Raw genomic sequence first — 12,927 nt, forward strand, 5'->3', positions numbered from 1 at the left:
AGCTGTGTCAGCTCCATGAGAAAACAATCAGTTCTCCAATCCTCCTAAAATAATTGCCACTGAAAAATCAACAGTTATTAACTGGGAAAATTGTGGTGAGCAGAGTGTGTATCCCCAGCTGTATGTTTCCCTATGACTGCTGAGCATGTGCACGGTCATGTCATTACATGTTAATGGGCTTTCCTCTGATGCTACAGCGGAGCAGAGAGACGGAGGCTGTGATGGAGAGAACAGGGAACCATTTGATGTTTGCCAGTTGAAAGAATAAGCCTTACTTTGGGTTGTGCTTTCCACAGAGGCATGCTGGGATTGAAAGAGCGCTTGCCCAGGGCTAAAGGGGATTTTTGGTGGGCGTCACACATCCAATTACCTCGGTAGCATCACAGAAATCCACGGGGGAATGCACACATGTACACACACACACACACACACACACACACACACACACACATTCACACGCGGGCATGCGGGCACCCACGCACACACTAACATGTAAGACACCCACTGCAGGAGGCTCTCACCGCAGAGGGGGCGCAGCCAAATTTCCCTACTCTGCTGCTGGATCGGTTGCTACGGAATTCATGAATATTATCAGCATGTGTTGATATGTGGCTTATGATATAAATATGGATAGCAATATGGAAACAGCACCCAGGTTCCACCTCTTTGGAGAGCATTATTAATGCATTCAGAGAAGCTATTACTGGATTTGCATGGGCTCTTCTGATGAGCCAAGAGGACCTGCGGAACCACTAATATGTTGAGGTTTATTGGTGCATTTCAAAGCCGTTTTGAAGTCCTCTGTTCTGTTGCAAAAGCCGGGATTCCTAGCTGTTTAATATCCCCAACCAACAAACTTTAAAAACTACATGGTGCCACATCTGCACACCAAACACATAAACCCACCAAACCAAACTTGTTTAAAACACAACATCCTGGAATTAATGCATTCAGACTTCTTTTACTTCCACCTACACAGGTTAATAACTTTAATATTTCCTCTCTCCTTAAAACAGGGGCCTGAAGGCCAATGGGAAATCATACTTCACCAGACGTTACTATGAAATCGATTTTGTGGTACATTTTTAATTATACAAGATTCGTCATTTCTTTTAATAACGTGACAAAATGGCCTAGAGCACCACTTCTCTCTTATTGAGGCTGATAAATCTCTGATATCTGTGTGGTGTTAAATCACCTGTGCCACTAGAGGGGAAATGGCTCTACATTTTGTAAATACACCGACAATATAACTAATTCAAACCTAAAGGTGGGTATTTAAATGAATTTTGGTAAAAAGCTTTTGCCAAACTTCAGATCTTGGGGAATATGGTCCCAGGTAAAGTTTTAGAAGTTGTGGTGTTTTTCTATATGAATCAATGTTTAATTATCTGTATTCTGCACCAAGTGTAACCTCATATAAGTATAAGACTTTTTATTTCCAAGAAGACTTCAAGATAACTTTGTGTCAGGTCACCCTGACCCAGTCCATTGACTGTAAGCCCAGAACATGAACATCCTATTATGGACAGAATACGAATATGAATATGAAACGCTGTGTAATCCATAAAGAATCCAAGAAGAAGGTGTTGGCTACAATGTTTACTCGTAACGAAACTGTATAAAAGAATCTGACTTTCTGTATTTATTCAGTTTGGAGACCAACGTGGCTTTTGTCCTTTGTAATAAAAGTCTCTTGTATTGGAGGATCTTCGTCTCCTGCTGTTGATTTCTACCACAAAGTAATTTGGGAAGCTACCTATGATTTTCTTCTTTCTTATCCGAGTCTCAACCCAGAATACAGCCCTAAAATACAGAAGCAATATATGCATTCAGTGAGCAAATACTGGTGTTCTTCTTTAGATCCCAAGGACTGGCACAGCAGTCCCCAAACAATCTACTATAGATCGACTATTGACCTGCAATTTCACACAATCAACCTTATCCCGAATTGAGCTTGGAGGATAAAATCCATGGCCAGCCTGGCTGTTGGCTCAAGAAAAAGTTGCTGTTCAGGGTAGCTTTTCTGCTTAGCACAGAGACCTTTGATTAAAATTCAAGAGCAGACGGATATAAACTCTGCTCCAACATACATTTTAGCAACTTTCTCAAGGTAATCGCGCCAATAAGGGGTCACTGGAGAGGTCAAACCAGCCCATTCCTTATTATTAAGATGTCTTAACTGCTCAGAGATGACGCCACTCTTTGAGGCATTTTGGTACACACCCAGAACCGAAGGAGTATTAATATTGCGTGCAAGGGAAAAGGCAATGTAAGGGCACAGGGACATAAAATGGAGGGAAACGGGGAGAAGCAGAAATAATGAAAAAGGGCAGGAGGTCAGCCCAAGCTGTGAATGTGGCATTTGAGGAGGCCTCCTTCAGGCTTCAGTCATCTTCAGATGAAACGCATCTAACTGACATGAAAGAGGAGTAAGAAGTGTGTGTCTCTCTGTATGCACAAGTATATTTATGTGAGTTTTCTGTTCTTCAAGTCCTTCTTTTGGGCACATTGCAAAAGGTGTCGTATCACTCTTTTAACTGATTTTCAATGTATATATATCATGACATATTAACTCACTGCATCACACACAGTATGATAAGATATGATCAACTGAAAATTCATTAAGGAAAAGCATCCAATTTTCTACCAGAACGCATGCTGAGGATAATACAATTTCACCATGCAACAGCAATTTTGAATTAATCAGTAATTTGAGATGCGTTAATATGCAAAGTCTTAATTTGGTGGCACTCATGTTACTGTAAGTAAGTCATTGCAATGATTGATATGCCCATCAAATAAAAAAAAAAAACCCACCTGGATAGAAAAAATAAAAGTGACTCAAAGAAAAAGAAACCTGTGCCATGAATAGTTGATGCGAGCCTTTGCTGAGGCCGGGGGACAGTGAACCAAATCAAGTGAGGATTTCATTGAAGGCGCAGAACGTGGGCTGACAAGGGAGAGGCTCTCCGGAAGGAAACACACCTCATGCTGTGCAGACACGTATAGACTAGGTCATCATGTGGCAGATTGGATTGCTAATAACTGAAGGCCAAAGCATGAATTGACTGTGAGGCAACACAGCACGAGTTAAACAGTTTTTAAAAGCTTTTGGTGCAGCAGCCTCAATAAAGACACAAAGGGAGACGGCAGACAATCAGAACTGGGCGAGAACTCCAACATCTGCATTAAATCTCGCTCTGATGTTTCTTTCTCCACTGAGTGAAATCTCAGTGGAGAAGTGCTTTTCCTACTCCAGATAACTGCTTGCTTTGCCATAGGAAGCCATTAACTGACAGAACACGGCTTGAGGTTATCCCCATGGGTGTAACAGCCTCTGGGATATACTGTGTCTGGCGGAGAGATGAAGAGAGCATGACGCTAAAGAGATTAGCTTTTACATTGTGAATTTCTGTTAGAAGAATAAGGTTTTTAGAGACTATTGAGGGATACACAGAAAGCCAAATAATACAAAAAAGGGCTCAGCAGACAGTTAGATATCCCTTTAAAAAGGGTAGGAGGTTTAAGGAGTGTAAACGCAAGTGTAAAGGCGCACGTAATGACTGCATCACATGTTCGCAGGCACTTTAAGGCACGTTGAGCATCCGTGATGAGTCTTGCTCAGAAGGGCTGATGTGTGAACGCACACACATCACGTTGCTAAATTAATATCTCAGCAAAGTATTGCCCTAGATAGATGAAAAAGCACACACGCACACAGAAAACGAGCACACATGCTCCCACACACACACACACAAACTGCATGTTCATCCGTGTTGAAATTTCACAGTGCCTCTGCAGAGCCACAGCACAACTCCACAGTCTCAGTCTCCTTTTGCCAGTAGGGGAATGACTAGATTTGAGAGAAGAGGAGGGAAAAATACAGCATGGATATGAGCTGGGGTTTTTTTTTGCATTTGCGAGGATGGGCAGGGTTGGGGGGTATGGATATGATGGTAGTCTTATGCAGTGGTGTCTCTATGTGCAGCTCCCCTGCTGTCTGGCATTAGTTTTGAAGCTGGGGACTACTGAAGGCGTCATTGTCAACACATTTACTTCGCCACTGTTCCTGCTTGTCAGAGACGCTTAAGCATTACTCGCTGCAAAGATAAGTAGGCCCTTTCCTGCAGTTGCCTCACAGCAGTGAAATGGTGGTGATTTTTGAGGAGACACACACCCCCAAAAACCTTCTACACCCCCAACCACCACCCCTCAACCCCCGCCCTCACAGCAATCTCATCTGCTCTCGTGCACAATTGTAAGGCTGCTGCGAGGAGCTTTCGTTTCTGCAATCACTTCACATTTGTTTCAGCGATTGATTTCCTGGCATGTGAGGGGAAGGAGAGAATGAGCGAGTGGGTAGGCAGCGAGGGAGGGAGGGAAGGGAGGAGCAAGTGAGGGAGGCAACAGGGAAGTCAGAGGATGTGCAATGCCAGGCTCACATACTGTCACCATGACAACAGACATCACTTCACAGGAGCAGCACTTAGGATGCCTGTGTGGGCTGAAGTGACATAGTTGAAGGTTGGCATTAGCCTCTTGTGGGTGCCACAACGTACCAATCCCCTCCTGGCTTGCTTTTTGCTTTATTTCCTCCATGGTACTGCTAAAAGGCGCCCTGTTGCTCTTGTCAGCTACCTATTGGGATTGCTGAGTGATTTGTACTTTATGTGTGCAAATGCGGGTCCTGCCAGTTTGGCTTAACAAAGACAATTCCATTGACTGAAATGCGTAAGGGAAGACAGGAGGAGACATTCATATTCAATGAGCCCCTTTTATCATTTGCGTCACTTTGAAGCTGGCTAGCATGTATAATTCTCTGTGATTTGAAGTGGTGCCAATCATGGAAATGATAACTCGAGATACGGAAACACACCACACTAAAAAAGATCTATCTTAGCAGCTAATCCTGCTGTTGGTGAAGAACAATCTGTTGAGGGCATACAATTGATGTTTTTAAATGCAAAACTAATGCATGACTCAACAACAGCTAATGCATGAATTAATGGATTATATAATGCTAGCTTAATATCAATAAATGACAAAGTTCATGTAATGATTTAACACCTTATGAATCTACAATGTACAAAATGAATTTTAACACACAGTTATATCATACATGAATTAACATGTCATTACATTAGCTATAAACCAGGTAAAAGGACATTAGCCTCACTCTCTCTCAGCCTCTCTAAATGCATAACTGTACCTGTTTCTTCTCTTTATGCACAAATCATAAACCTGGCTAAAGGGATTTTGGTCTGCTCTTATCAGCATGCAGCATGTACGGCAGCATGCCTCGCTCTCTGCATTCAGTCTTGTTTACCCACTCCCATACAGCATACAGTATTTAAAAGCTGGCCAAACTGTAAAGCATGTAAGAGGCATGGCGGTATAATGAAAGCGTGAATGTCTGCTATTAGAAAAAAAACGGAGGGTGAGGAGGCAGTAGGATAAACCAAAAACATCCAGTAAGTGGCATTTCAGCAAACCAACAGCGCATGTATGATGAGATGCTAATGAATGTATGACTTAACTGTGAGATAATGGTTATAAATTGAGCAGAAAATGTAAAACTCTTAAACTAAAGCACAAAGCAGAGCTCTGGCTCATACGAGGGGATCATGCTTAAGCCTAACAACTCTGTTGTTTTAATTACAGTTTTAATTATCCGCCAAAATCTTTACCTCAGAAACTGTATGTCAACCACACAAAGGTGCATGAATTTAGTGGCGAAATGAAACAAAAGTGCATTTAATCAAGTACTGTACTTAAGTACTGTTTTGAGGTAATTGAGTGATTTCATTTTATGCTGCTTTATGCTTCTACTTCACTACATTTTAGAGGAAAATATTGTACTTTTCTCCGCTACATTTATCTGACAGCTGTAGCTACTGGGTAGTTTACACCCACACAGGTGTTTTTAATTACTCTGGCTAATTAGACCTGGCCAGGTGCATTGGGTGGAGCTCTGCTGGGAATAACATCATTTCACCGAACTCTACGCAGTAACAAGAATCATGACAGGGTAAGTTGTCCCGCCCCAACCGGTACAACAAAATCAATGAAAGGGTGACAGAGATGTCACTCAAACTCGGTCTGTCCTGGGAGGAGGTCTAATTTGGGAACATTTCATTAATAAAGTGCTAATCCATTGCACATGTTCTCCATGACTCATCTTCAGCCATTTTGAATTTAATGTAAAACATCAGCTCTCCCTCACCTATTTGTAAGAAAACTGAAACTAATTTGAAAAATAAGATTCAGTGTTCCTTATATAGAGTCATGTAGGTCTCAAGCCCAGAGACAGAACAAACAGTGGATGTAAATCACCACCTGTTCAATATGGGACACATGCCATTATGCTAATGTTGCGGCTGTGAACTACAGTCTTACATGAGCAACTGATGTTGACATGACATTTTTTGACAATTTTCTTCGCTTTTGTTTTATTTATTAGGATAGTGCGTAGGATAGAGCAGACAGGAAATGATGGAGAGGGAGAGATGTGGGAGCAAAACGTGCTAAAAAGGTCCCTGGCTAGACTTGAACCATGAGTTGCCTAAACCCCTAGGCCAGCAGGACGCCGTTGTTAGTGACATTTCATCTCTCAACCATAACAGTAGTCTTTATGATGGTCAAAGTTAGCCAGACTAGCATTCCATCATCTTCAGGAAAAACATTAGGCTACTGTGTTGCTATTACAGTTCCACAGTGTAAATGTTTTTTGCCCTTATGTTTAATTTCTAAAGACCAGAAGGGTATGGAAAGGGAAAGGGAGTCTTATCCCAAGGATCTACACCTGCCATGAGTCATACTACAACTACATGAGTCATACTACAACTACGCCAGCACTATTGACTGCTTTGGCTTCTTAAACCAAGATATTGTAGCTGTAATTTATTGGAGTCCCATGGAGTGACCATGTGCCTGTCAACATGAGGAAATTAACACTACTACATGAAATTAAAACACTACAGATAAAAGCCTTACTACACTGTTGTACTAGGTAATATTAGCAGGACCAAGGTTGACATTTAAGATTCAAATCTTGTTTTTAATGATTCAGATGATAAATGGCCACTTCATTAGAACGTCAGGAGACAAAGGGAAAAAATATCCGTTCTGGTTCAGTACAGGGCTTCTCTGCAGGTCAGAAGCCACACCAGACTTCATTACAAGTACAGAATTACTTTTGATTCTAAATAAACCGGGGCACAAGGCTGGTCTAGTCATGCACCAGAACAGGACTTAATGAATGAATGACTACAAGATCATTAGCAGCAGCTTTCTGTCCTCAGCACTGTACAGAGCAGGACAAGTAGCTCAGGGTTTGGGGATGTGGGCTTAACAGTCGAAGCAGCCAGCCAGGTTACAATAAGCTTCTTTGGTCCGCGGTGGGGATTTGGCCTTGAATGATCCAGAGGTAAATTGTGTTCCTGAACTCACCCAAATCCTCACAGTATAGAGGGAAGAAAGTATTACGGCTGTTCATGATGTGTGCAAAGTAGCCAAAGCTACATTATACTTTCTTTTTTTTTTGTTTTGAACACAAATCATCAAGAAAAATATTACACTCTGTGAGCATCCATTTTGTAAAATGTATTCCATTCACCGCAGCTGGTCACGACTCCAACTTTGCTTTGAACAACGCATAAGAAAAAAGAGATGTAATTGCTTACTTTCTGTGCAGAGGACATTGTAGTAGTTGACAATGCTGTTAAAATCCCTGCTAAAGCTTACAGCTCCATTTTTGCCTACTGCCAAACTACACTCAGCCACATCTTTCAAAATAGCTAAAGGGGGCAGAGAGAGGGCAAAACTGAGAGTGGCATCCTTCCAGTGGAGAGAGTCACCCGGCGACACAGACACACGCCTTGCATGGACAGGAAGTCACAGAGACTTCACTGACTGTACATGTGAGATGTATGACTCATATGTGTAAAATGAGACATGCTTCTAAGTAAACATTATAAAGTTCTATAATTTCTCCTGTGAAGTGAAAGATATAACCCTGATGACGTCATCAGAATTATCTCGGTTTTGACTTTGAGATTACAATTTTATAACAGAGAGCCAGCATTACAAACTGGGAGCATGAAGTTAGAAAGACTTGTATCAGGAAAGAAGGGTCAAATGAAATGATGCTATTGGTTGCATTAGGGAGCTTGACCCATATGAGAATTAAAAGTCAGGACATCCTGGACTCTGTTGTTTCAATTTTGACCTTTTTTTTTATTATATCTGTCTCTCACAAGTCCCCCAATTTAATGGATGGGCCAGACTATATTGGTGGAGTGCCCCTTTAACTTGAACTTGGATAGTGTTTGACGTCTGGTTTCCAAAATTCACTGCGCTGAAAAACAGCTGTTTCGCCTTAATCGCATTGTATTGGAGTATTAAAGTAAAACTGTCAAAGATTATCCAGTGAATACTGAGCACAGCAGGAGAGCTTCAGACTTTAAGTTCAAACATTGTCTCTGCAGTGTATATTCAGCGCCAGTCTCAGAGGACTTGGTCCAAAGAGAACTGACATTCGGTATGATTAAGTTGGTGCTATCTGAAGCCCCACCCAGGGGTGCGTTAGTAATCCCCAATGTGCACCTCACACTGTTCTACTGCAACAAATGACTTCTTCTGTGCCGTACCCAGCTGTATATCCTCATTTGCCACTGATGGAAGCGCATATACTGTAGACGTCCATCCGCTGTTCCCCCGGGGGAATGGAGGGAGAGACAGGCAGAGGAGAGAGACAGAGAGGGAGATGAGGACTGAGAGTGGGAGGGAGGAGAAGAGATAGAGTTATCCGTGGTCTCATTACGGTGGGAAATGTGAGGGTCCCGATCCAAGGGAATGATGAAGGACTCTGTGGAGGAGGCCTCTGAGAACCAACAAAGACGGCTTTAGTTTCACTGGCAGAATGCATTTGCATAGCTTAGAAGCCAAAGCGTCTGAACCGGGGCTCATGAAAAGAAACCCCAGCAATTGGTTGGACTTCAATGCAAACGAGAGGGAGCGAGAGACAGAAAGAGAGCGAGAGAGAGGGAGAGAAGTGGGATGGGAGAAAAAGCAGTAGGAACTTTTTCTCTTCAGTAGCATAACACAAAACGAGATCAGGAACATCTGCACATCCCATGGAGGTTGTCGTCGACTGACTTTGATGCAAAGAGAACATACTGAAGGCGGTACATCGCCAGATAAAGTAACAAGCAGAAAAACATTTCCAAGCTATCATAAGAGTCATGTTCCATTGTAGCCGTTTGATATTATTATTTAGAGCAGTTTGGTTGTCAGCAACGGTAGAGATAAACGCCAATTGAGAATATTTAGTAGGTTTGTAGGTACTTCCAATTGCTCTGATGGAAGAGCAGCTACTGGCCTATTGCAGCTCTAGAGAGCAACACAGAGATGGACAGAGGTCGAGATAATAGAGCAATCTCCTAGAGAAGGGTGGGTGTGTGTGTGTGTGTGTGTGTGTGTGGTGAAAGTGATGAGAAAAAGAGGCACGCCACGAGGGAGGAAGAGGGAGGAGGAAAAAATGGGGAAAAGAGCAGGAGAGAGAAAGAGTGGAGCAGATGTTGTACTTTTGTGGTGTCTCTCATTTTCTCTCTGTGGCCTGGAGTCATGGAGGGATGACTAGCCTTCATCAATCCTCTTTAATGACTCTGGCAGCACCACTTAACGCACTAGTATGTGATTTCTTCATTACTACATCATGATTCCACAATTTAGTCGGCAGCAATGATGTAAACCGATGCTTGAGGATAAAAATAACCGTTGAAAGTCTCATTTTTGCAAACTGTCCCATTCATCTGCTTTTGGGTCAATTTGGAAATCTGGGAAATGAGGGTGATAGCTGATGCTTCGAACATAAAAAAAGAGGAAATGATGGAATCTGGTGGTAAAAAATAAAAGCAGTGTAGTAGTTTCACTGTGGAAAGAAATAAGAATATCCAGAACTATATGATACCCCGATGTCAAAGATATTACCACAGCAAAGAATTCAGAGCTAGCCCTCTACAAAACCTGCTGTGAAAGTCTACCATTTCAAAGTTACTGGCACCATTATGTGTTATCCTCTCACAGCCCTCGATTTATTCAGTCACACACCCACTGCCTTTCACCTGTGGTTCACAATCCTCCATTTCACTGACCCTCCCTCCCCTCCTTCACGTGTCAAAACCTTCAGTGAATACAGTGGGAGGCAACACAACATGCATGCTAATGTTTTGCCACTATCAATAATAAATGTTGACTTTTGAACCTTGCCAATAGATTTCCATTCAGACCACCTCCCTGGAGATGCAGGCATACACAGGACTGTGATATACAAGACTCCATAAACGTGTATCTATCTATCTATCTATCTATCTATCTATCTAAGCCCTTTTCCTGTTGCAGTACCAGAATATTCAGCAGCAGCGGCAGCAAGAAAACAGGACATATGTAAATCCTTACTCAAGCACACTTACTGTAGAATAGGTTGAACACAGTGGTGACAGGAAAAAAGGGGGCTGACTGCGCTCAAGGGAATTTTCAGGCTGCACAACATACATGCAAACGCACAAACACAGACAGTTAATTGCTCAAACAATCCCATCTGCTACATCTCCCTGTCTCTTCTGCCACAGTTGCTGCTGCTATAAGCCTACTAGTCCATACATATACCTCTATGGCAACACCACATTGAGCATTATGGGATATGATTGCTTCTAATGAGCTTGCATCCTCATCTGCACGCACACGCAGTAGCATGGACAGCTTGCTCACACCAAGGATCCGCCTGCTTTGATCTGACATTCATGTGTTCAGTTTTGATGGTTAGCATCACGCCTGTCTGCACTGAATATATGTATATTTTTGAGAGATCAATTCAGTAGATACGGATATCGAATCAAGTAAAGGCAATGATTTCTTGAGACATCAATGTTTGATGAGAGGTTTTGCCCTCAAGCTTAAAGCGTAACTGGAGGAATTCACTAACTCCAAACAACAACAACTATGTCCAAATCTTACACTGCTCAGTGAGTGCTTAGAGTTTGGCAGATGAGGTAGAATCTGTGAGTGTGCTACGCATCTTTAGACACGTTTGACTGAGAAATATCTCTGCAACAGGTGTTCGAAGGAGAAATGTGGTAATATGAGTAACTGTGCACATATATGAGCAGTCATGCTACAGCTGCCCAGACATGTGCCGTGATTTATTATCTTATTCTCCTCCTCCCTCTGGAGAAAAAGAATAGATAAAATTCTGGCGCATCATTGGTCAGGAGCAGCACCATGACTGTTCCTGTCATGCTCACAGTAACCTTTCATTGCAACATCATCTCTGCGCACACACACACGCACACACATACCATGGCGACAAAGATATTTTTTAGTGCTTGGCAACGGCCTCTGAAACACACCATCCCACATCTCCACTTGACCTCACATTCTCCCTGCACGGCCTCTGCTTTGGTCAGAGCCACTGTCATTGCCAACAGGTCAGGGCTGTGCACCTCAAGGTTTCCTCCATGTCCCAATGTTAGTGCACATGAATCATTATTTCCCCTACAGTGCTGCTGCTGCTGCCGCCGCTGCTGTGAGGATGACGACTCATATGAGACATCATCTGTGCCACTGGTTGCACAAGCAGACAGGGTAAGAGACAGAAATGTGTGCTCATTGTTAAATGTATGTGCATGGGAGGGAGAGACAGACAGACAGACAGACAGACACAAGGAAGAGGAAGACAGATCCACCACCCATGAGAATAATTCATGACTGTGCATACTAAATGCCACTGCTCAACAGATTATAGTCCTTATGATGACATTCAAAAATACATTTGGCCTAATGTAAGACAAGTGCCACCTCGACCTTTTGAATAATAATTAACAAATTACATCTTTGTAGGTGACCGGTCGGAGAGGCTACAGGCTTCAAGACGAATCTACCAGGTTCCAGTGTAATAATCTATGAATGTGCCCGACTAAATTTAGCCTGCTCACCGACCACCATGAGTGATGGATTGGATGAGAAAAGGGGGCTGTGCTTGATTGGCTACACATGCGATTTGCTGTATAACCTCAGGGTTGCTGGGAACATTTGGAGCCTCTCACTCAAACATGACACTCAGACCTGGTTTGTCACCCTTACGGGAGTTGATGTTGCATGCTTTTTCTTCTTCTTCTTATGATTATTATTAAGGGATCTTGTGAGTCTAAAAGGTGGCGATTTATGAGCGACCACTGTTTTACAAGGTCATGATCACGGCTTGGTTTCAGCTGGAGCAAAATTGCATACACTCACCGTACACTCCTTGGCAACGGATGCCCTCCAGGACCAGCGCCAGCAGCCCCAAAACACAGATAATTAGATCCATCCTTTCACGTTAATCTCTGCATATCCAGCTCTCAATGGCAAGAAGTCCTTTCCGGGGCGGTGTAACTGAGGTGCATAGACACAGCACACGTCGATTAATTTAGTCTCAGTAATACGCTGTGAAGGTATTTATGGCCGCAGGAGGCAAACGGACTCAGGTAGTGATGGTTTTGATGCTCGCTGCCATGTAGTCAAAACGCGGAGCGCTCGCGGCACAGAGGCGCCGCGGAGGATGCGGGGAAGCAGGCAGGCGCGGGGAGTGGGCTGCAGAAAGCCCGGCCTAATAACAAACAGCAACCTCTCCTCTGCTCCAGGTAGGTGCGCTCCACTGATGCCGTGCGTCCCTGGACTTTAGCGAAGACCCCCGATGCACCAAACCGAGGGGGCACACTGATGCTGTCGACTACAGGCGGACGGAGGCTCGGTACCCACGGACATAGCTCCTCAATTCCAGCGGTGGTCACGGCTCGCTCCGCGGATGCTGCTGCGGCTGCGTTGGCTGCATGCTGTCAAACGAAGCCATCACCTCTGCTCCACAAGAAGCAAAAACACTCACAC

The 12,927-nt window shown here is 43.4% G+C and overlaps 1 protein-coding gene across 1 annotated transcript in view; it reads right to left on the minus strand.

The window, feature by feature from the left end:
- Positions 1–12,370, minus strand: part of LOC139302197 (MAM domain-containing glycosylphosphatidylinositol anchor protein 2-like) — a 154,264-nt gene extending 141,894 nt beyond the window's left edge. The window contains exon 1 of the mRNA XM_070925817.1: positions 12,298–12,370. Within this exon, the coding sequence (XP_070781918.1) occupies positions 12,298–12,370 (73 nt within the window). The remainder of the gene's footprint in view (positions 1–12,297) is intronic.
- Between the last annotated feature and the right edge of the window lie 557 nt (positions 12,371–12,927).

This window comes from Enoplosus armatus, chromosome 19 (assembly GCF_043641665.1).
Source record: "Enoplosus armatus isolate fEnoArm2 chromosome 19, fEnoArm2.hap1, whole genome shotgun sequence".
In the NCBI taxonomy this organism is placed as follows: domain Eukaryota; kingdom Metazoa; phylum Chordata; class Actinopteri; order Centrarchiformes; family Enoplosidae; genus Enoplosus; species Enoplosus armatus.